At 41.3% G+C, this 24856-nt stretch overlaps 1 protein-coding gene across 3 annotated transcripts in view; it reads left to right on the forward strand.

The window, feature by feature from the left end:
* eml3 (EMAP like 3) overlaps positions 1–24856 on the forward strand; it is a 48286-nt gene that overhangs the window by 1250 nt on the left and 22180 nt on the right. For 2 of the 3 annotated variants that reach the window (XM_074699406.1, XM_074699405.1), the window contains exons 2-5: positions 280–371; positions 21797–21973; positions 22335–22446; positions 22558–23016. In XM_074699406.1, the coding sequence (XP_074555507.1) occupies positions 347–371; positions 21797–21973; positions 22335–22446; positions 22558–23016 (773 nt within the window). In that variant the 5' untranslated portion in view covers positions 280–346. Of the gene's footprint in view, positions 1–231; positions 372–21796; positions 21974–22334; positions 22447–22557; positions 23017–24856 lie in introns of those variants that run through there. The other variant, XM_074699407.1, reaches the window with a different exon arrangement.

Below are 24856 nucleotides of genomic sequence, written 5' to 3' on the forward strand. Positions count from 1 at the left end.
AGGAATATTTTATTAGGATTGTTTTTTATGTAAAAAAAAAAATAGATTCATTTATTTCAATTCACCATCATACATAATTATGTGGTAATATGTTCTCTTACTTGTCGCGAAGATTTTATTTTTCCACACATTTTTAAACATGCAGTTGAAAATGTGACTTGTTGGTACCGAATAAATATTTTATTTTTAAAACACAGTTTCCGGTCTTGTTGTAACTGCTTGAGGTTGACAGGAATCCCCGCTCAGTGTGTGACTTTCTGACACTCCTCTCTCTCCCAGCATGGAAAACACATCTGAATCCAGACTTCACCCGTAGAAAAACTCCTCACAAGTCAAACCTCGGATTATGGATTCTTCTACGAACAGTCTGGGTGAGTAAAGCACGAAAAGCGTCTTTTGTTTGTGTGTTTTACTCAGTTTATTTGTTGACGGGATTATGGAAAGTTTACTGAGTGCACTCAGATACTCTGCTCTCATCGTTATGAAGGAACCTCTCCAAAGCTGTGCAGGAAGGTTGCCAATGACTACAATTATTTCGACCAAAAAAATAAAGAAGATAAGAAGATAAACAGGATTGACAAATCTGTAAGCTTGATTCTTAAGTTCAGCATCTTTTTAAATTGCTCATCACTCTTAAGTGACTTCTTATTTAATAATCCTGTGTTTGAAGCTGCTGGAGTGATCTTTGTTGTATTTGCAAGAGGACATGCGGGCTTCGTGAAATGTGAATATTATGAGGAAATTTTGTGTAATTTCCGGAATTAGATGCTAAATCAGTTTTTAAAAGGATTTATTCGTTTTTTTTATTCCCTTTCATTTGCAAAACCTCACAGAAGCTGTTGTTTATTCGTTGCATGTGTTGTTGCAGAGTGACAGCAGCCTCGTTGAGGTTGTGTAGGTGTGCAGAACATCCTGCTGTGTTGGTAAACAGCTGTCATTTACATTTCTGTTGCTGACTGCTCTCTCACTGAGCGCCTGATGATCTGACTTGAGTTCAAACTGTTGCTTTACTTTGGCACACGCGGGCTCTGTTCAAATTTAAGGCGTGACTAACTTCTTTTCCAGTGTGTATTAATCTGTCTATGAGAGATGTAGAGAGTGCAGAGGTTAGAAACTACAAAGTTTGTCTTTCTAAAGGAGGTTTGGTGCATGAGAACTGAGACCAGAAAAAGACCCTGGAGTCTGGTTTGAAAAAAATGCATAATTTTAATTTTTTAATTGTGTGCATGAAATTTCGGTATCTTTAAGACATACAGATGAGTACACACTGCACCCTCTCAAGAGTATTAATCTGTTGCACAAAGCGTCTCTTGTTGCACATTTGCAGGCCCTCACCGTCCCACCTTGTGTGCTGATGTTGTGTTTACTTGTCTTGTTAAATGTTGAGGCGGCGAGGCACAAGGGAACAGTAAATATCACATGTGGATGCACTCCAACGTCTGTGAGGAAGGCTGCCCACAGAGCACAAACACCCTGCAGGGGCCGTCTCCTCTCTCCTGTCTTTATTAGTATCCATCTACAGATAATACTTCATGAATCACTTGATTTCATATCCTCTGTCCATGTTTCACACTCAGCTGACTGGACTGAGGCATGTTAAAAGTCAGATGATGTGAAGTCACTGCTTCCTGATGCACAGATAACTAACAACAAATATTTCTGCACACGTGTTGCCTAAAATATTTGTAAAGGGGGGGTTGATAAAAGTGTTGCTCAAGTTGCCATGAGAAAGGAAACATCAAAACAAACATCATTTATCATCAAACATCATTTATGGCTAACTGATGGATAAACTGGACATGCCGAGTGGTTGTCGTCCTTCCAAAGGCACATATTGTTGTTGGATGATGGCTCATGGGTTCTGAGATCAATCAGAACACTATGGTGGCCTGTATAAGACATTCACACAGTCAAATCATAAGGAAATGGAAAGTAGAAACTTTACTATTCATATTTTCTCTGTCGAGTGTGGGAGAAGAGATGTGGGACAGAGTGTAAGTTGTACAGAGATCAGCAGGAAGTTGCATCATTTTCCCAGTATGTTGTTAAACTGCTTTCCCTCAGAGGAACAGGCGTGTTGTTCTGCTGGAGCGTGGAGGCAGAGAATGATGGTTTCTCTGTGTTAGAGCTGCTTTCAACACTGTACAGAGGCCCGTCTGCAGGGCTGGGTACTGCTTGCATTTGGCCCTACATTAGTATTTAAAAATCTGGTACTCCTCTGCTTGAAGAAGCCGTTACCGGACTCATTTGAGATAAATCAAAGATAAAAATGTGCCTGCTCTAGGATCTGTCAGACTTTATCTTCACCGTCATAAAAGTTGAATTATTGCCAATAAATGGGAAGCTTGAATGAGACACTTCTTGTGAGACAAACAGATTTTTCTGAGAAAGAGCTGCAGCTCTCTCACACAGAGGCTGTGTCCCAGATGCATACTAATATTTGAGCAATTGCTGAGCAAATTCAACACTGAATTCTTCACCGAGGCTTAAAAACGCTTGCACGCAGCAATTGCATGGACGGTCATGGTTTGAAAAGCAGAAATGTGTTACCTGCTCAGAGGTGACAGAAACTCAAACAGGTGATTGTGGGTTTTGATGGTTGTGATATGGCGTGCAAAAACAGAAGAGAAAGCAGATTTTTCTCATGACATCTGAAAGTACAAAAACAAATCATCTTTGTCTCGACTGAAAAACATCAACTGCTTCCTCATATTCAGATACCACAGATGTTTGAATTTATAAAAGGAACAACCTGTTAGTGTTTGTTACTGTTCCCCTCTGCCTGTTGACTCTGTGGTAAAATTATTAATGTCTATGATTTATATGATCACACAGAGCTAGACAAAGTAGTAAATAAACATCAATGAAAGTGCAGTATTTACTGTAAATGCAGGGAACAGGAACCTAGGATTTTAAGGTCAGGGTTACTGAAGTTGCTCTGAGTCTCTAAGTAGGTGATCAGACTTCAGGGGTCATTACAGGTGACATATCTGACAAACATTTTGGAATTTCCCTCTTTCAGAATCAGATAAATACATCATTAAATATCCAGCCAGATGTGTGGGGTGTAAACCGCAGACATTGCAGGGCTCAAAAAGGTTACTGGTATATTATTGCACAATAAATGCTGTAAATAGTACAATGGTGAGTATGTGTCAGCTTGTCTTCCAAGTGTTGCATCATTTGAAATCTCTATAACTATACACAGTAGAGATAGACCGGTATGGATTTTTTCCGTGCCGATTCCGATATTTGAAGCTGATAATAATTTGCAGTCAAATAAAAAATACTGGTGTCAAAATTTTGAATAATACAAACCCCAGCACTTAACTGCATGCAAATGCCTTCAAGGATGAATTTATCAAACAGCTCCCAGGCTCAGAAGCATGCTTTATAATGTTAAATGTAGGGATGCACGATATTGGATTTTTGCCGATATCCGATATGCCAATATATCGAAACCACTTTTGGCCGATACCGATACCGATACTGATGATCACAAGTTTGTTTGTTTTTTTCACTGTAAAGAAAACTGAGTCTATCCTGTACTGGCATTTATATGTTACTCTCATTGTGACGGTCTTATTTGTTTAAGAAACACACATAAAACAAGACAAAAAAACATTTCATTTTACCATAAATAAGAAATGTATCATTTTTTCAAACTCAAGACATTCAGTATTGAAATACAGAAAAATAATTTCTTTAGATCACATGAACTTTAAATGTACAATGCATTTTTAAACATAACCAAGTTGCATTTGATTATTTTAGAGCTACTGTAACAACCTGGTGACAGACACAGAGCTCTGCAGTGCAAATAAATGAAGTACTACATTTTATTTAAGGAGCTTATTTTTCAGATTGAAAATAATAATAATCCTAACTGAATAGCACCTTATAGGCTGTGCATATCGGCAAAAATTTTCATATCTGCTGATACCGATAAACGTGTTTTAAAGCTTTTTTCAGCTGATACCGATATCGTGCCGATAATGTTGTGCATCCCTAGTTAAATGAAAACATAAAAATAAATAGCTAAAGTTTTCTACAGTAAATACATTTTCAATTTAACTGCAATAACTGTAATAACTGCACTGCTGATTGGCTGTTTCCAAAGCCATGGCCCTGCGTGTAACCAATCAGATGGTACTGTGGGTGGGACAGTGCTGAGGACTGAGTAGTGACTACAAACAGCTGAATTTGTTTCTTATCGGCTGTCGGATTAAAAAAAGGCTGATTCCAATACGCCTCAAAATGCCAAATAGTGGCCCTTATAATCGGCCCGGCCGATAATCGGTCTACCCCTAATACACTGCACCTTGCATCCACTTAGTGTTTAATTTTTTAGGCCAAACACAGCTGAGGAGTTGCTTGGTTTGCTTTGCAGCTGTCTTGCTTTTGCATATGCGTGGTTAATCGTATACATTCATAGCCTTAAACTAGCATTGATTGCAAACTGGACCTGGGAGTAAGTAACGGTACACCCGTGCTAACAGCTAATAGCTACATTTAAGTCATGAACAACCAGGAAGTTGACATTAGAATCATGAAGAAACAAGGGGTGCCATTCGCCGTGAGGTTTATGGTCTCAACTACTTGCTGCATGTCTCCCCCTTCTCTATTCTCCACATTTTATTTCTCTTTCCAGCTGCTTTATCCATAAAAGGCAAAAATGTCCCAAAATAAACTTTAAATGATAAAAAAAGGAGACAATATTTGTGTTTTAACTCCATGATGAGCAGTCTGATGAGTTAACAGGAACTTAATCCAAGGCCGGATTCCTCTGGAGTAGTTGATTACAGGTATTAAATCCAAAACAAGAACTTAATAACAATCTAACAAATAGACTGTAAATGAAGTATTTAAGAGTTTAAACAACAAATCAAATGTTTGTTCTTGTGAGGAGGGAGTCTATAAAACTTAATGTTTGAGTCTCAGGTTGTTTTTGTCTCTGTCTCTAAATCTGACGCTCTGGGCTGCTGTCAGACATAATCCATAATGAAATCAGAAACCCTAACCCTCGTCTCTCCTCACTCTGAGACTAACATCCTGTAAGACAAACATGTGGAGCCGGCTCCGTCCTGAATGAGTCTGTTTCTGGGAGATAAAGCGGTGAGATGTGTGACAGTCTGTTGACCTGCTGCCAGCGCTGTGAGCTCATACATCCACACATCCACCATATTCTCTGCTGTTTGGGTTATTTTTAGAGGCTTTTATCCGCTAAGACAGACCAGCATTTAGCAGCATACCATAAAGGCCGACTTTAAACCTGCGTCTACTGAAGAATCTAAATTAAGAAGCTGGACGGCTGCTCATCAGGGAAAGGATTCAATCCTTTGGAGGTTCACAGAAAATATTTCACATAACACAGCCTTCTCAGTTAGATTGATATCTATTTACTGAATTCATATAGAAGTGTTGACAAATCAGTTCTCTTTTGATCTGAACACACAGTCCCTCCTCAACCATTAACTGGACTGTAAATCAAAGTGGTGCTTGGAAAAGGAAGTCTGGACTGGAAGTTGTTTGTCGCTAACCACTGGACAAACCAGAAATAAGTTATTCCCAGTGGAAACAGAGGATATGAATTATTATGTGTGGTCAGATAAACATTTTTGGCTGAATAGTTTTCATAATTAGACTTAAAGGGTGTGCAAAGTCTGGAAAACAAAGAAGAGAAATCAACGTGCAGGTTGGAGAGAGCAGTTTTCTAACTTTTTTGGCAGAAGTGTTTAACATCGGTTGACTCTATGAATCCAAAATATAGAGTATGAAAACAAGAAAGCGTGCACGCTCAGAGTGAGGCAAACTTGATTTCATACATGAAAACATGACGCTGAACTCCAGATGCAGTCAGTATGTCGAGAAGCGGGGGCAGAGAAAGTTGTCGTCCGTGGCGGTGATGCTCTCAGTTTCACTCTCATGTAGGGGTGAACAGGAAGTCGAGCAGCGGCGACGCTTCAGAATCAAAGCAGAGAACTAAACGCTGGGAGCACTGCACTCTGGGAAACAGTGTAGGAGGTTGAGGTCATTATGCAGGTTTGAGGTAGAGAGGAGGAGTGGGCGGACACCGTGAGAATACGCTGCATGTGATTTAAACAATCTGCTGCTTGAGACGTGTGTGATGCAAACATCGCTCCTTCACTTCAGGGACATTTTGGGGACATTTTTCTGACGTTTTAGGGACGTTTTGCAGACGTGGCACTCCTGATGACAAACAGATTTCCTGCAGATAAAAAGAAAAAGAAGGAATGCATGCTCTGCTAATTATATCTGCTGCTTCCACTCTGCTCCTGGCTCCGCTCCTGGATGGATGAAAAGAGACGTTTTTGTAAACTTGAACATCGACCAGTTGGACCAGAGAAAGTCTGTAAAGCTGAGACTTCACAACAGACTCCCTCGAGTCCAAGAATGTGTGGCTGTGCAGCTGTCAGGCAGCCAGCCACCCACAAGACCTGAATCAACCCTGGGCCTCCAAGAAATCAAAATCAAACATGAGGGTTGTTTTCAGCATTGGAATCTGCTCGCTCTGCTGGTCCTTTCTCTTTTTTTAAGGGTTATTGAAGACGTGTGGCCTTTAATCTGAAAAACATCAAACTGAGCCCTCAGTCATCGAAGCGTTCAGCAGAAAAACATGTTTTTGGTGAAGGAAAACGATTAATTTCCCTCTAACAAAGCATCTGACTTTATTTCTACATGAACTCACTCTGTGTCTGTCTCTGGAGCAGTGAAAGTCAGCAGCTTGTTAAACTTTTGGCCTCTTAAGTGCCAACTCTCACCAGACGACAGCTGCAGTCTCACAGTTTTATAGTTTGTCTGAGTCACCAAATTAATGTTAATTGAGCGTGGGTTATATCCAGATATTACAGGCCAACTGACTGATCCTGCCTGGCTTTACAGACAGCAGGAGTTTAATGTTAGAATAACTTTGAGACATAAAATATGTCTTAATCAACAGAAGAATAATAAAAGTCTCAAATAGTTTCAGAGAAAACCAAATAAACCAACATAAATAGAATCAACAACTTTTTCTTACTGATTTGACAAGGCTTGAATTTTAACTTTCTTGTCCAGAATTAAATTGACTCTTAAGGACAAAAAAGCAGCAGCATAATGTTGGATGTATCAAAGTGTTTTCACTAAAAGCTCATCTTTGTCACCAACGATGACAAAGATGACTCCTCATTTCTATAATGCTCAAGGTTTGTTCCCAGCATGCATCTGCTGAATTTCAAAATAACACACCTTGTACAAATTCCTGACCGTGTATCTGGTTGAATGGATAAAAAATACATTGATGGCAAGAGCACGAGCACTCAACTGCAGAAAGACTCTGTGACCCGGGCCTGTACATCCAGCCATTAAGGATGGAAATGGTCCATTTGTACAGATGGTGGAAAAAAAAATCAGCTTGTGGTTTTGCATGAGCCAGGTTAACGCCCCAACACAGCATTAAACTTAATGGCGTTAGACCCCACCATTACAGGCGCTAACGGCAGGATTACTACACCAGTTCTGCTGTTTGAAGAATGGTGGATGTTGTGCTCACGTGTCACCGTGTAAGACCAAATAAGAGAGAGGATGGTTTGCAGGTTGCAGGTTTACTTGGCTCTTTGCTTTTATGCGTCTGGGTCTTTCTGGGATGAGTGTGGTGAAGTGTGCGCTCAGAAACACCACATGCATTTACTCTGTTTGTCCTTAAAGGTCCCATATTATGCAAAAATCACTTTATTAAGTCTTTTAGTGAAATTTGTGAGTCTTTGGTTTTCCTCCCAGCCCACAAAATGTGATATTTAATGACAAAACCTGTACTTAGTAGTCCTGATGAATGTAAAATCCTGACCTAAAACGAGCTGTTTAGATTTTGGGGAATTGCCGATAACAGCGATTCTTTTTTGACCAATCAGGAGCAAGTCTGACCTGATTGGTCCACTGTAGCAAATACCTCTGAACCCCCTCCCTGCCCACTCTTTTCCCCCCTGCTGGAGAGAAATCCGTAAACAATGACATAGTTCCATGCACAAGCTTCCCGTCTCGGAAGAAGACAAGACTAAGTGGCTAGAGTTCATTTATCATGGAAATGTGCCAGCTACACTCAGTAAAACTGTGCATGTGAGTGCTGGCTTTTCCAACTGTGGACAGTACAACAGAGGGCTAGCGAATAGACTGGTCCTGAATCCAGGCGCATTACCAACCATCCGCCAACAAACCTTGGACCCTGGAAATGTGAGTATTTTAAATGCCGTGTGCTGTGGAGCAGATGTAAGAGCTTTTCCTCAGTGTCCCCCTGTCTCTGTGTTAGCTTCAGGATGCTAACTTTAGCTGCGGTTAGCCTGTAGTTTTAGCCTGTAATGTTACAGTACAGCTTTGCTGTTTTCTAAACATTGTACACTCAGAGCTCGTGGCGCCGCTCTCAGTGACGCAGAAGAGCGGGGCGGTATCAGTGGTGGCTCATTTACATATGAAGGTCACGCCCACTAAATCAGAGCGTTCTGAACAGAGGGGCTATGAGAGCCTGGAAACAATGCTGCTGTGCTTGATTTATTGGCTTTTTGAACCAAAACATGTTACTACCATTTCATGAAGACATCAATGATCCATGTTAAACTGCAGAAAAGGAGCAGAATATGGGACCTTTAAGTTACCCTGATAATAACAGCTGTTTGTTCATTCTATGTTCTTATAATAATATGTCAATTTCTTCCACTAAAAAATGTTTTTTTCCTAATCTCTTTCAATCACACCATTACCGCTCGCCATGTTTACTACAGTTCATGCTACGTATGCATGCCCAATTTGAATTTGTTGGAAAGGGATTTTCCAGGAGGTGTTCTTGACATACAATGTTCTGCACCTGCCTCACTTTCATGGTACAATTAGTATTTGCGGTCGTGAATGCGGCTAAAGCTGTGGCCAAATGAGCCGTTCCATAACGGTATGTCAGAAAGACTAATGGTCCTTTTTGTGTAATGACTGGATGTGCATACAGGCCTAGGTCTTTGTATGTTTCTTTTAACTCTGCTGCGTTCCAAACACAGTTCAGGATGTGAAAAATGGATGGAGGGAAACTGGCACTGATGAAGTAACGTACAGACTTCCTGAATAAATAAGGAGTTGAAGTTGTGCGATGACTATGCTGCGATGGCTTCTCACATCTGCAGTCACTGCTTGTGCATTGAGTGTCTGTGTTGCTCTGCAAATCTCTGCCACTACACTAGTTGGCAGTGTATACGTATGCCTCATATATCAGTTTCTGGTCATGCTGTGCTCTCTGCTTCTTTATGCACAGGAATAAACAAATCTGTAGCTAATCCTGAGCGTGTGTCAGAGTTGAAGCTGATAAATGTTGGGCAGCAGTTGATCAAACTGCAGTTATTGCAATTTGTAAAAGAGGGGAGATGTTCAAAGAGATGAAATGTGGAATCACATGCTTTGCAGTCTGCGTTATTTGGACGCATAGATGCATTTTTGAGGAGATGCATGTGAGGCTTCTGCACAGGTAGGCAGACCCACGCTGTATTCAGTGGTGTAGGGGGACAAATCGAATGTGTTTAACCTCACAGAGCACAGGAGTTCATGTTCTGCTGCTTCCGCAAACTTTAGGTTTGTTTCTGTGCGACTCTGGTGCTTAGCTTTTAGTTTGGCTCAACATTTCTGGAAAAGAGAGCCACACTTCAGTGTAAATATCAGATGCAGCTCTGTTGATGTTTTTGTAAATGAACTCTAGTGTCTGCTGCAGGAATCTATTTGGCTCTGAAGTATTTACATCATCAAATGTTTCCCCATAGAGCCCAGGGCTATAAACGTGGAATGCTCCTTTAACATAAACCTGTTCCAGCTCATGAAACTGTCATAACATCAAGTGTTTGTATCTTCTAACAACTCTGGTTATGTCAGATAGATCCCACGTGGACGAACCTCATGTGTTCCTGGATTTTTCTGGTGTATTTCTCTGGAAATGTGAGCGTTTAGCCACAATGTCTGGTTTCTGTGGCATGCTGATGAACTGGAGGTGTTTCTATGACGCGATCAGAAGAAATAAAAGTCTCTTGTCTGCTGTGTTTGAAAAGCATTCATGCATCATTTCCTGTCGTTTCTCTGCTGCTGGTTCTTTCTGAGCAGGAATGTGGGATTCAGACGCCTTCAGAGGAAACACAGAGGCGCTTTTAGACATCGGGAACATCGAGTTGATAAAATAAAACATCAGATACAGTGACACATAATGCTAAATCCTTACTCTGATTCCACGTTAGTATTGCACTCGTATGGACCGCTGCACTCTGAGGTTTAAAGAATTCCAGTGAGTTGGATTCGGATCAAATTCCTGCTTCCCATGAGCTGTTGCCAAACAGCGATGAGTCACCAGCAGAGTCGACTCGTAACTGAAAAATGAAAACAAGAAAAGCAGACGTTCAGAGAAAAGAGCAGAAGAGTATTCATGCATGCATATACGTGTGTGTAAGTGAGAGTGTGTGTGTGCACAAGTGTGTGTACTTCCCTGCAGGAGCAGACTGAACTCATGAGTGTGAGACCTGCAGAAAAGTCAAACCTAGGTCTGAGAGACTTAGATGCAGAGTTTCACTGTGAAAATAAGTTTTATTTAACTGACTGTCAGTGATTCTCTGTGCTCTCTGTACAGTGAAGACAAAACATGACTTCAAAAGAAGAAACTGAAACACAGCGTCAGGGGTTTGTTCAGCTTTTTCCTGGACTTAACAAATGTTTCACCTTTGCTTTCTTCTTCTGTTGTTTTTTTAAGACAGATGAAATTAAGCACTCACATGGCGCTGGTCCACTGGTTTTTCCACATTACACCCAGGCCTCAATAAACCAGTTTCACAGTTGGATCTGTAAAATAACAGTCACATGAACTCGGTACTAGTGCAAGCACTTAGTTCTAATCAAGTTCTTCCAAAGAGCCGGTTTGGATTTCCATTAGCAGGAGCCATGTTGGATCCTGGTCATTGCATCACCTTAAAACTTCTGTATGTCACTGCATGTGTAGCCGTTAACCTAAGGACGCTTCCACCATACAAAAGCCCACAAAACAACAATGGTCATCGTTTGCATGATTCAAGTGATGATCCTAGCTTTGCAAGACCACATAAAGATCCAGAACCAAAAAACTCCACTGCCATCTGTCTTTAGTGACGGCCGATCAAGCCATCACTAAAACAGGGCTTTATTGAAGCTTCAAAACTTTTTCACAACATGTTTAAAACCCCAGGCTTCAATGGCAGTGCTTCAGTAGGACATCTACTGGTCAATCAATTGAAAAGCAGTTGATACATGTTACTGTTTATGGATTGTTTCAGATTTAATTCATCTGCACTTTCTCATTGGGTAACATTAACAGATTTTGGTGGATACACTAATAAAAATTAGTTTATAATATATGATGTGAATAATATATATTTTGTATCCTGCTGCTGTGGAGCAGATGTAAGAGCTTTTCCTCAGTGTCCCCCCTGTCTCTGTTTTAGCTTCAGGATGCTAACTGTAGCCGCAGTTAGCCTGTTGTTTTAGCCTGTAATGTTACAGTAAACGAGCTTTGCTGTTTTCTAAACATTGTGCACTCAGAGCTCGTGGCGCCGCTCTCAGTGATGCAGAAGAGCGGGACGGTATCAGCGGTGGCTCATTTACATATGAAGGTCACGCCCACTAAATCAGAGCGTTCTGAACAGAGGGGCTATGAGAGCCTGGAAACAATGCTGCTGTGCTTGATTTATTGGACCAAAACATGTCACTACCGTTTCATGAAGACATCAGTGATCCATATTAAACTGCAGAAAAGGAGCAGAATATGGGACCCTTAAAACATTATACACACACACACACACACACACACACACACACACACACACACACACACACACACACACACACACACACACACACACACACACACACACACACACACACACACACACCACACAAGTTTTGTAGAAGGCATCATTTATAGTCTGCTGTGTATTTTAAGGACTGTCAGTCACTGTCTCTGCCCAGACCTGCACTGTGACAGAAAAAGACCGAGTTATTAAAAAGATCTGGAGCAGTTTGGAGACACTTTAATATCCAGATTTAAATACATAACTCCCGCATTACCGCTGCTGCTCCCAGTTAAAGCCAACAATAAAACACTTCATCCATCCAGCTCCTGTGTAAAAGCAACCCTCTGAGTCCAGCCAAAAGCAGCCTGAGCAGAAAGTGTAACAGCAGCAGGGGGAGGAGGAGGAGGAGAGGGTGTGGTGCCTCCAAACTGACAGACAGAGCTCAGAATAAACAGAACGTGGACTCCACTAAAAATAAGCAAGTTTTCTTCTCTGCACAGAAACAGAAGCTCCTGATGTGATGTGTGTTTACTGAAATATCCCAGCACCTCCAGCCCGCTCTGAATGTGTGTGAGCAGAGTTTACAGACAGACTCAGGCCGGTTTGGGGACAGTTAATGAGTTTTTCCTTTGGGGCAAACTCATCTGTAAACAGTCTTTATTGGAGGATGGTGACTTCCTTTCTAGTTAACATTCCTTCAGAAATATCCAGATACCCACAGCTGTTTCATCTCCATTATACCTCAGTCAGTCCAAGCCTCCATTCATTCACCTTTGCGTCCCAGCATGATGATGAAACATAGAAATGCTTCTTTCTAAACATGTAACCAAACCTAACAGCACCAAACAGACGTAAACAAACCTGTAGCCCTCCACCTTGGTGCATGCACACTATATATAAACAACAGTTTTCATGCACAGATATGTCAGTGTTTTCCAGACTGTAGTTTTTTTTCCATCTGCATAAAACAATAAAACAGAGTCAAAGTAATCCCCGCCTTGGAAAACATTTTTGAAAACTTGTTTACAGTGGCCTTATACTCTGTTTACATGTGGATGTTCGACCAAAACATGAGAAACTGTTTCAAAAATATCTCTGCAAACATCAGCTTAGCGTTTCCAGGATGAGTGAACAAGAAGCAACAAAAAGATTTCTCAATAAAGGCGTCCTGATGGAGTTTGTGCCTGTAGCATCATGTTCAGAGTGACATCTTTGATCTGCCTGTGTGTGTGTGTGTGTGTGTGTGTGTGTGTGTGTGTGTGTTAGTCAGGAAGTCAAGTCAGAAGGTAAACAGTGTAGTGTGTGTTTATCACAGTGTTAACAGTCCGTGACACTGGAGCCAGCTGCAGAGCCTCAGATCTCTGGATGAGGATGAGGATGCTGTCGGCTCTCATGATGAAGCTGCAGCTTGTGATGGTCGGATGGATTCATGATCTGATTGGAGGACTGAGGAAACCTGGTGTGGTTTCTATCTTTCAGCTGTTATATCATCAGAGCCAGATGAGAGGGGTGATTTCAGTCTCATGTGGATGTGTCGGGTAACAGCTGCATTCAGGATGAAGGTTAGAGAAGCTGAGACTGCTGAGAGGAGCTGCAGACTCTGACTTCCTCTTGTTTTCAGAGTCTTTAACTTCAGGGTGGTTTTTGTTTGCTTGTGTCTCACAGCGTCAGAGTCAGAGTCTTGGTTACATTTATTCCGATACTGGTATCAGGTATCAGCCACAGACTGTATATAGAGTGGACAGCGTGGCTTCGCCATTTACCAATGTACAGTTTTGAAGCCAAAATACCTCCGTCACAGGTGCAGCCATTGAAGCAGTTGTGCAGCCAGAGTGGGATTCTGGGAGAATCTGAGTGGAGCTTGGTGACATAAATTATAATTTTTTTTTTTCTTTCAAGGGTCTAATCATTTCTTGACTCTACCTCCCGACATGTTTTACAGTCCCTGAAAAAATACACGAGAACGTCAGTTGTCAATCATCGTTAAACATGACGTAAAGCCTTCTTTTTAACCTCTTGTAACTAATGAAAATGAAACTTTTCCGAATAGAGAGGACTTGAATACAAGTCAGCCAAATGATTTCTTCAAATCACCACAACAATCTGACGTGAGAAACATTTCCACAAGGTGTATTAATTTTCTAAAGTTTGACCACAGCCCATCTGGATTGAATGGAGAGACAGATTTTTTGACCTATACTGCAGCCAGCCACCAGGGGGAGCAGTTTTCGTTGCGACCTTTCCCAGCCCCTCATTGCTGGATCAGGTACCAAAAGATTGATCCAAACTTGACGCTAAAGCTAAATTATAATTGAGTCTACAGGGTATAAAAGTTTACAATTGAATATTAATTTTCTGTAAGTTTTGAAGCATTTTTTTTACCTGCTGCTAGTAAACATTTACAATTTTGAAAGTTTGAATAGATACAAACTTTAGTTATTCCATGTGTACTCAGTTTTTGCCTTTTATTCAAAACATTACCACTATTTTCCAACAGTAGGGCATGTTATATTTTAACACTGATCAGCTCAGTATTAGTATCAGTCATTACCCAAAGCCCAGGAGTCGGTGTTGGTATCAGGACCAGAAAAATTGGATCCATGCATCCCTAATTGTTTATCAGCCCAGTTTTGCAGCTTTGGTCTGTGCATCCATCATGGATAAATTTACAAACCTAAAATAACATAAATAGAAGCATGAGCTCAGTAGGGTAGTTTGGTGGTGGGTGGGGTCATAAACAAGAGGATACAGCATGTTGAAAAATCTGGAAACAACCAAAGTGTGTATTTTTTAACAAATGCAGTCAGAAATCACCACAGGATGTTTCTGTCAGTTAACTATGAATTCAAATAAACTTTTTTACAATCTTTCTCTCAGAACAACTCCAAAGCTGGATCAAGGATTTTTGAAGTTCTGGTCTCCCTCTTACCTAGATATTTAAAGATATTTTATCTGAAGCCTGTCAGAAAAGTTTTGTGGTTTAAAACCAGTTCAAGTCTTTTACCCGCTCAACACTCTCTCAAACTAACACTGTGTTGAAGTAAATGCTTCTTCATCATGGATGTGCTTCCTCTGCTGCTGAAACATGTTGTTTCTGTGTTGTTTTCTGTTTAGCTAAAGTTTACTAAAGCTTAAACAAACTCAAAATTTTACTTGGTTCTTAAATAGTTTTCAGTGGTGCACATTTTTGCTGCCGAAGGATCTGTTTAGAGCTGAGATTGAGATGGATGTTTGTAAGAATGAGGCTTTGTGAGCTCCATTTTCCCGCTCACATGATCGAATAGTTTCAGGTTTTGTCCTGCATGTTGAGCACTCGTTTCTGACAGCGGTCAGTCCCTCTCCATCAGCTTTCACAGGGAAAAATGCACAAACTGTTCAAAGCATGTTTGCTGTTCTCCACCCAAGAGGATTTCATCTTTCAGGAGGGTGGAAATCAGCTCTCCTTTGCGGTTATTTAATTGGTAGAATACAGCGAGAGTTCTTCTACATGTATTTCAGTGAAACATAGTTCAGTTTGTTGATTTCGTGTCTTAGAAATGCAGAAATGGTTTGTAACTTGCAGATGTCTCAGACTCTGATCAGCAGGAGGAAGAAAAAGATTCTGATGGTTTCATCTCTGGAGACCGTGAACTTCCCCCCTGCAAAAGCCTTTATAGGACATGGGCCATGATCCTTTTCTCAGGACTTTGTGTGCACTTTGTGTGTACGGTGTCCTGCATCACATGTGATGTGTCGCCCATTCTTACTCCAACTTCTGTGAAGCTCCAAACTCTCACTAAATTTTAATCCTGAGAGATTTATCACGCTGTTAGAAGTGAAGAAAAGCAGAATCATAACTCATGGCCTTTTATCGAATCTTCAATCTCATAAATTCAAGAACCGGGTTCCAAGTTGGATCCAGGTCTTGATACCAGAGACACACTGATGATTTGATGACTATTTGTTTCCTGCAGTTTGGAAAACGTCTGTCTCACTGATTCAGTGAAAGAGGAACGTTTATTTGGGCGTATTTACAGTTTTTATGAACATGAAGATTTTCTTCAGAGCTAAACCAGCAGGGTTCTGTTTATTTACTCACTGGAGATGAGAACACCTCACTGAAGGTGTTTTTTTTAAAGTCTGCTGCTCCATCAGTCTTTCTGTGTCCCTCTGTGTGAACAATGATGCAGCTAAAAATCAAAGTTTGTAGCGTCAGTGGATAAACTCTGACTCTGACTCAGGTTTTTGTTGACCAAAGTTTTCAGATCTTCGTTTTTAAAGTGGCAGCCCGTCCTCTGTGAAGAGACGTAAAATAAAAAAAATCCAACCAGCATCAGCCTCTCTGTTTAACTCTCTGAGGCTGCAGGTTTCATCCATCTCTGTCTCTGCTGGAGCAGAAAAATGAAGCTTGTTTATTTGCCCTCCACGTCTCTCTCTCGGTGTGTTTCTGCTTCCCTCAGCCTTTTCCATCCACGTTTCAGCCTCACTAAAGGAGCGCAGGAATGTTTTAATTGTTCATCAGGAGGAAGCGTTCAGTGTGGGCGGCTGTTAAAGCTGCAGCTTCTCCGTGTTAAAGTCTGCGGACAGGAAGGAGAAAGAGTTTAAAGAGCCAGGACTTAAAGACAGGTAGATTTGGGTCTGCAGCGTTAATCTGAAGAATTTACAACAACCGTGAACGTGTCTCTGCCTTAAAAAGTGAGACTACACTTGTATGACGATAAACCTGAGGAGAGAAAAGACCATATTTTAAAGTCAAGTTCTACAAAAAAATCTTGGAATTTTGACATTGATCTAAAACTTCAGCTTGGTTTATACTCTAAAGTAAATTTCAAAATATTTACTTTTCTTTATAAGATTCTTAAATAAATCTTAAAACGTTGACATCTTTCTCACTATTCTTTCATTTTATTCCACCCAAAATTTAGACTTCATTTTTTTTGCAACCCAAAAAAATTCAGAAATTTTTCCACGAAATTCGCACATTAATCCTAAATTCTGATTTCTGTCATACGGCCAGATTTTCGGACATTTATTCTTAGTGTATTAAATCCCCTAAGATTTGTTAGTCTTTTCATACAATTGTAAAAAAAAAAAAGCTACAAGTATTTTTTACCCCCTCACATATCTGGCTTTAGTCTTAATTTTTGATGTCTTATTTAGAATTATTAAAAATTCAGACATTTCTCTCAAAATTTTAAACTTTAGAAACAAAACAAGTTTTTAAAATAATTCTGTCTTAAACTTTAAAATTGGATTTTTTTCTCATCAATCTGGCATCAAACTTTAGGTCTAAACTTTTTGCAAGGATTTTTTGATTAAAAAAATATAGCTGAGGTCTTGTAAAATGTTTGTCTAATTCAGTCAAAGAAACAAAAAATAAAACCCAGATATTTTAACGTAGAGTTTGCAGAATGATCCTCTTGCACAAAGCTCACAGTTTTTCTACCAGCTTTGATTTTTACAGCTTATCCCTCAGCTCCTATCAGCTGTCAGCGTCACAGCTGGGTTTGCCTGTTAGTGTTATTTCTACTCCGCCGTGCAGGAATTCCTTTTGAATCTTTCAGTAAATCATAATTTGAATGAGAGGAAAGCAGATTTCTGCACCGTCCTTTCAGTCCAGGAGACTTTGCTCCATCCCAGTGGGTTTCATGGGGATGGTGTCAGACAGTTCTCCAAAAACTCCTGCACATCCCATCAGGAGGGGAAAGTGAAAGCTTGATCGAGCGTTCGAAGCTCCTGCAGGGGGACCAAGAAAAACAGGAAGATGGACTTTTTAAACCCAGAGAGGACTGAATCAAACACGTGGAGGTTTGGAGACTTTAGTTGAGTACATGTGAGATTTCGCTGGAAATTCCCATCGAGCTGTTTGAACAATCACTTCCTTTTTCCTGCTCTCTGCCCACTGGCCTGATGTTTCTGTGCAGACTTTTATTTTGATAGAGAAGACAGGAAGTGAGAGGTCTCAGGAGGGAAATCAGCAGAGACATCAGATGGGTCAGAAAATTGAACCAACAGCAGATATTCAGCCTGATTTCTTTTCATCATCTCGTGTTTGTGTCACATTATCTGACTGAAACTTGCTGCTGCAGCAGTTTCTGAGAAACAGTGAAGGTTTTATCGACAACGTAGAAAAGAGAAGTTGTGATGGTTCTGCAGGTAGAGGTTCACCTCTATTAGTTTGTATCTTTTTTCTAAGCTGTGTTGGATTGTTAGTTTGAGTTTGTACTGAAGAGTTCACAGCGTTGTGAAGCTTGCAGTTTGATGTTTTTGCAAACATCAGTTGAATCCTGCTCTCTGATTGGCTGATCTTTTTTGATCATATGTGGAATTAATGGTTATCAGGGATTTGTTGTCACATGTTCCTCCTTTACAGTCAGAGGGAGTAAAGTGGGTCAGAAAGTCTCCCTCCTGTCCTGTAAATGAATCAGTTCTTTAAGGGCGGATTGTGACAGTGGAGGAAAAACGTCACTCTGGAAAGAAACAGAAACCCCGACCTTTGACCTGAGGCGAGCGCTGGAAACCGGTCTAATCAGACCTGAGTGCTGGAGGAACATTCTTCACTCCTTGTTTCTGGATCAGCTCCAGACATTTTGCAACAGCACTGATGATGAAATGTTGTTCCAGTGAAACTGTTACACAGAGGAAAATGTCTTCAGAAGCCACAGCGAGTGAATCATCGTCCTCATCTGCCAAAACCTCCAGCAGGCCTCGGGCAGCTTTGACATCACTGCGCTGGCAGAGACCGGCAGTGCGCAGAGAGCAGGAACACCGAGGGCGCATGTTTCAAGACCAAACTGAGGTTTTACTTTCTGTTTTCAGTTATGAACTCAGATCTTTAAGATAAATCATCCACTTTCTGTTTTGATTCAGTTCACATTTCTTAACACGAGTTAACAATCGGCTCATTTCCATCTGCAACCTCTGCCAGATGTCAGACCAGACTCAATGATAAGGAGGAAGCAAAAAAAGAGTTTCTATGAGGCCCTGTTGAAAACTAGGTTCAGAAAAAAACAGGACACAGATATAAAATACATGAAGCGTGCAGGAAAAACATACAGCAGCTTGATGCAAATTATAAAATACATGAAGCGCATCGAGACAGGTTAAAAACAGGATGGAGTAAAGGACGCAGTCTGTAGCTTTCAGAAGTCTGTTATTCATCACTCAGAGCTGTCCATGAACAAAAACCATCAACAGAACTAAAAATCAAAACACAACAAGAAGAGGGACACACTGGGACAATAAGTAAACAAGACACTACAAAGTAGAAGTAACTATGAATAAAACTGGAAAAACCAAAGAATCAAGAAACGAGTGAAAATACACACAACAGGAAAACAAGAAGACAAGACAGGAAAATAGTAAAAAAGAGGAAATAAAACAAGAAATGACCAAACAAGTAAAAAAAAACAATGAGTTCACATAACAACATAAAACACAAGGAGAAAGGTACAGAAGATCACCCCACATGCCAAATAAAAAGACTAAGCGGACACACAGTTTATAGGTCAGCGCATCATGAGGACTTTATTTTTCTCTGCTCTTCTTTTAACACTTTTCAGCCCAACTTTAAGTCTTTTGGTTGATTTTAAACATTTATGTCCATCTTTAAAGCAACAGAGTCCGCTCCGTTCCTCCTTTTTCTGTAAATGTCTTCAAACTGTCGGCCGATCAGTTTGAAGAGACTGTAGTAATCAGTGTTGGAAAAGTTTCGGGGATACAAGCAGAAAATTTGACGCGAAAACTCTCTATAGGACACCCTTTGCCTAAAGGTGCTTGTAGGGATGGGTACCTGTCACATTTGAAACAATACGGTACTGATGCCCGGTATCTGGCAATTGGTATCGGGGCTTAACGGTACCAATTTTTGGTACTTTTATGTGTTTATGCGGTAAAAATATCAATTTGTTTAATAATTAGTGCTGGGCAAGTTAACACGTTATTTTCATGTTAACCCGTCAATCTATTAACGCCGTTGAATATTCTATCGCACATTAGTGCATGTTGCTCACATGCTTTTATTTTGTAAATGTCTGTCGCTGACCGGGAGTGAAATTGGCGGAAAAACACGATGAGTAACCAAAACAAGCATGGAGAAGAGGGGCAACGCCACGGAACTTAAAGGCGCTCGCCGCTTAGTGTATCATTCCGTGCATGGCGTGCCAGATATAAGCAAACGCAGGTAGTCTGCCAGGACGAAGAGACACGATGAGAACTAGAGCTTTATTTAGCGGTATTTTTGTGTGAAAGTAACGCACTGAAAATTCTCTAAATAAAGCGTGAATGCAGACTGATATCAGATTTTTTCAGTGGGAGTCCGTTTATTTGTGTTTTTGGTCAAGTAAAAAATGGCCCCGTCTAAGTGCAGAGGAAACCGGCAGAGGAGCAGGGAGGGGGTGTTTGGTGCGAGCGCTCTGGGCTTCTGCTGCACAAAAACACTGCTGTAGGGGTAATTTCTGCCCTAAACCTTGTGATAGGAACCAACTTGTTCCATCCCGGAGTATCACTTTAATGCCCTGACAGTGGCAATAAGCTTTAATTTTGTATTTACATTTTGTAAATTTGATTTGCACTAAATATGTGATTTAACTATTAGTAATAGTTAAATCACATATTTAGTGCAAATCAAATATAACAAGTACTGATTTAGTGTTTGCAAGAAAGATGTTATGGCACTTTCACAATGCGATTAATTACAATTTAAAGTTTTAATCGTTGCCCAGCCCTATTAATAATAAAACTTTTTTTAAATTAACATATTCATTCTTCACTATATAACCTTATAATGCTGTGTTCATGTCCAGCATGAAAAATTGCCCACTCTTCCACTCTCTGACAGTCACAAGGATTTATTTAGGTCCCTAAACATGGTAACTTTTGATTTTTGTGAATTGGTACCCAGCACCTCTAACAAAATTTGGTCATTACCTATAAAAGAACCTAATTCGGTACCCATCCCTAGGTGCTTGCCACTCAAGATTTCAAGATAGTGACCATTTTACAGGATGGACACTTTCTGGAGAATGTTTGGTGGATTGTTGCTCATGACCTGTACAGTGTTACTGGACCTGTGAAGACCAAAGGCATACAGGTCTGATGTTCAGCTGCTTATTGAATAACAAACCCATGATCACAAGTGACATAAGGACAATCCTCAACCAGGAAAAGGAAGCCTTTAGAGATGAGAAAAAGTACTGCTCAACAGGTGCAACATGAGCTGAAGTGGAGATAAAGTTAGACAACACAGTCTTCTGAAGCAGGAAAACTTTGGGAGAATATTTGGAGCTTCAGACCATGAAACAGTTTTGATCATTTACAGAGTCTTTACAGGATCTGTGCAGAGAGCGGTGGTGTCTGAGGACCTCTTACCTACTTCTTACAGAGCAGCATAAGTATTTCCTCAAAGATTCACAGTCAATTAACACTGTGGCACTGCTGGCTGAAAGAGCAGAAATAACACCTACACATAGCTGAGCAGGAAAATATGTTCCTGACGCTCGCTAAACACAGCTCAGTTCCACCCTGGGACACTTCAGCACACACAGTCTGGACCAGAACCAGAACTGTCTCTGCTCTGCTCACAATAGAGTCTTTGAAAGGTTTGGGCTGAATACAAAGCTCTGATCATCTGTACAAATGGACTTGATGCCACAACGCGTTTAATCTCACTAAACTTCTGAGGACTGGCAACATATTTCAGTTATACTTGAAAATGTAGACTGAATACCTCAAGGGGTTTCTGGTCTGAGAAGTGTTCAAGTTTTTGTTCTTGGTCTGAGGAGTATCGACCATTCAGGTGTCAGCAGGTAAAACAGTCTGTGTGGAGAGCAACAGCAGGAGGAACACAGTCCAATGCATCAACATCCAGAAAATCGGCATTTAGATTTCTTAATGTCCCTGAATGCATCAGAAATGATGGATCTGCCCCATTCAACAAACAAACATTGTTAAATTAGTTTCTCTGTCTCTTTGCCTCTCTGCAGATGATGTCTCAGCCGACAGCAGTGCAGAGTTCCCGGACCGAGCCTCCCTGATGGAGGTTCGTCTGCAGGCTCAGGAGGATGAGATCACGCTGCTTAAGTCCTCATTGGCTGACGCTCTGAGGAGGATCCGCCTCCACGATCAGCTGCTGCCAATACTGAAACAACAGCTCATTGCAGGTGAGACGCAAACGACACTTTGAAGAAAGTTCATATAATATCTTTGTCTGCACAGAAATTCAAGAATTACACCAGATAAAGGTTGTGTCTCTATTTTATGAACAATCATACAGTCAGATATTTTAGTCATCAGTAAAGTTTGAGATAGCTTCTTCCACTCTCTAATCAACACGCTGATGTAACCACATTTACCACCAGAAACGTCACTACACAACCAAAACATCAACATACAGGCTGAGGAGCAGGTTTGAGGCAGACACAGACACTGACACACATGAAGAGCTGATGGAGATGCTTGATTAAACTTGAAAATATAACTTTATAATGTAGAAATGATCTCATGGTCTTGAATATCCTGCAGTGAACCCATCTGCTGCTCGAGTCCTGAACCAGGTCTGCTGCTCTGACGGCTGTAACAACAGGAAGCTTTCGTCCAGCTCTGCAGGTGACGGGATCAGAGTCTCTGCAAACAGGTAACGAGCTCTCACTGGGGAGGGGGTGAAGGAAAACCTGTTTGTCTTCATGTTAGAGGAGTTTTCACATGTTTCACATGACGTCTGTGCTGACCTTTGACCTTTCCCTAGCCAACTGTCAGACTCTTTGAGCACCGCTAACGGACACATAGGAAACTCAGAGTCCCTGAGACCTGGACCCACCACACAGGACAGGTCCACACAGACAGACCCTGCCCCCTCAGTGCAGGACAGGGTCCACCGGTCCCAGCGGGTCAAGAGCCTGAACCTGGAGGACGCCCTCCCTCCTGCAGAGCCTGTGGCAGACGGGACACGGGCCAAGCTGCACCGCGTCCCGGGTCTGGAGGAGGACGAGGAGCAGGAGGAGGATGAAGAGGGCTGGACGTCGTCTGTGGAGGAGCCGATCCAGCCCACCACAATCCGAGGTCTTCAAAGGGAGGAGTCCCAGGACGGGAGCTGCTCCCCTGAGGACCCTGGCAGCTCCTCACCTTCTGTCAGAACCCCAGATCAGAACCCGGGCCCCAGATCCGGACCTCTGTCCCCCATCCAAGAAGGAGAGAAGAAGCCGCTGTGCGTGACTTCAACACCGCCGCCGCTGCTGTCCTTACAATCAACCTCCTTCCTCCCTCTCTCAGTGATTCACCAACTAATAACAACCAATCAGATTCTTTCTTTAACACGTGTGTGACTGCAAACCCCAGGTCCATCTCAGGTTAGCAGGGTGAGACCAGTACAGGAGTCAAAACCCAGCAGTGTGAGAAAAAAAGATCCTGCTGTTCACTGCAAAAACTGAAATCTTATCAAGTGTTTTTGTCTTATTTTCAGTAGAAAATTCCTTTTTAGACTCAATATGAGCCAAATTCACACGACCAATCCAGTAAAATGTCTTGTTTAAAGTTATTTAAGGACAAAAATGAGGTCTGAATTGCTCGTAACCAGTAAAAAAATCTGCAAATGGAACAAGAGAAAAGTTACTTGTATTAAGACATTGTTCTAGTCTCAAGGAAATTGTCAAGCAAATTTTCCTTATTCCATTGGCAGATTTTTTTACTGGTTACAAGCGATTCAAACCTCATTTTTGTACTCTGATAATAAGACAATTTTTACTTAAAAAAAGACAAAAACACTTGATAAGATTTCAGTTTTTTGCAGTGTTCAGAAAACTTTGGTGATAATTTGATGTTTTCATGTTGGAAATTGGAAATTTCACTGAAAGATGATGAAAGCTTCTGAAAGTGAAGTTGAGATTTGCAAATATCGAGTCACTTTTTGAAGCTTGGAAAAGCTCCTAAATGTCAGGCTGTTTGTGAAGTCAAAATTTTTTGCAGGATTTATTTGCACAGACAAAGAAAAGTTTTGACTCAGATGAATGCTTGATAAATATTTTAAATGTGTGCAAACAACACAAAGATACTCCTCTGACTCTGCAGCAGAGTTTGTGGTGCATGTGCAGCAGAAACCGTGCAGACCTTCTGTGATTCAGGCTCCAACGTCAGAGGTTTGAAAAAGTTCCTAAAACACAGGTCTGAGGTAATACTCCCAGGATCTTTTTCATCACATTAGCGGATTTTGGCCCCCGAAGATTAGTCTGTCTCTGTAAATTAAACTCAGAGGCTGATGACACGTCCTGTCGTTGTGTTCGCCCTCTCCTCTGTGTACTTTCCTCTCCGTGTGTTTGAGCAGTGGGTGAGCGAACAGAAAGCCTTTTTGTGCAGCATAATGGCGGCACTCGTGCACACTGAGTGACAGATCCCAGATTAACTTCACGGCTCACACACACACTCGCACACACACAGGTTTGAGCTGAGTGGAAAAAGTGACGTTGAGAGGGTGATCGAACAGAGAAACTAGGGTTAGTGTAACAGCGTGTTTACTGTAAGAGAAGTTCAACTCTTCAAACTGAACACATCAGAGCTCCTTTCCATCACACGCTGCCGTCACACTGGATTAAAGTTTGACTCTAAGACGCTACAGATGTGCAGGGCTGACTGGGATTTGCAGGAACACACAGACTTTGTGAAACAGACAGTTTTTTCCAGCACTAATCATCCTCTCCTTCAAACAGATCTGCTGCATGCCGTGATTTGTTCTCCTCCATCAAAGATCTGGAGCTCTGCTGCTTTGTTTACTCGTGTGTGCGCTCGTGCATGCATCTCTTTGTCTGACTTCCTTGTTGTGGCTTGTAAAGAGGTTTTTTTTATATTGTAGTGATGGGAAACATAAGCTGCTCTGCCCCCCTCTGCTCGGCTCCGACACGCCCCTCCATGGAAACAGGAGGTAGTGAGAGAGTTATTCAGCTCTAAATTCAACACTTTATTTAAAGATTAGTGATACAGGAGAGGAGGAGGAGGATGGATTACCAGACGAGTTTGACTTCCCTGATTTACAGCCAGTGACGTGGAGAAACGCC

This window comes from Halichoeres trimaculatus, unplaced genomic scaffold (genome assembly GCF_033239565.1).
Source record: "Halichoeres trimaculatus isolate MK-OKI-2021-1 unplaced genomic scaffold, fHalTri1.1 fHalTri1_scaffold_22, whole genome shotgun sequence".
In the NCBI taxonomy this organism is placed as follows: Eukaryota; Metazoa; Chordata; class Actinopteri; order Labriformes; family Labridae; genus Halichoeres; species Halichoeres trimaculatus.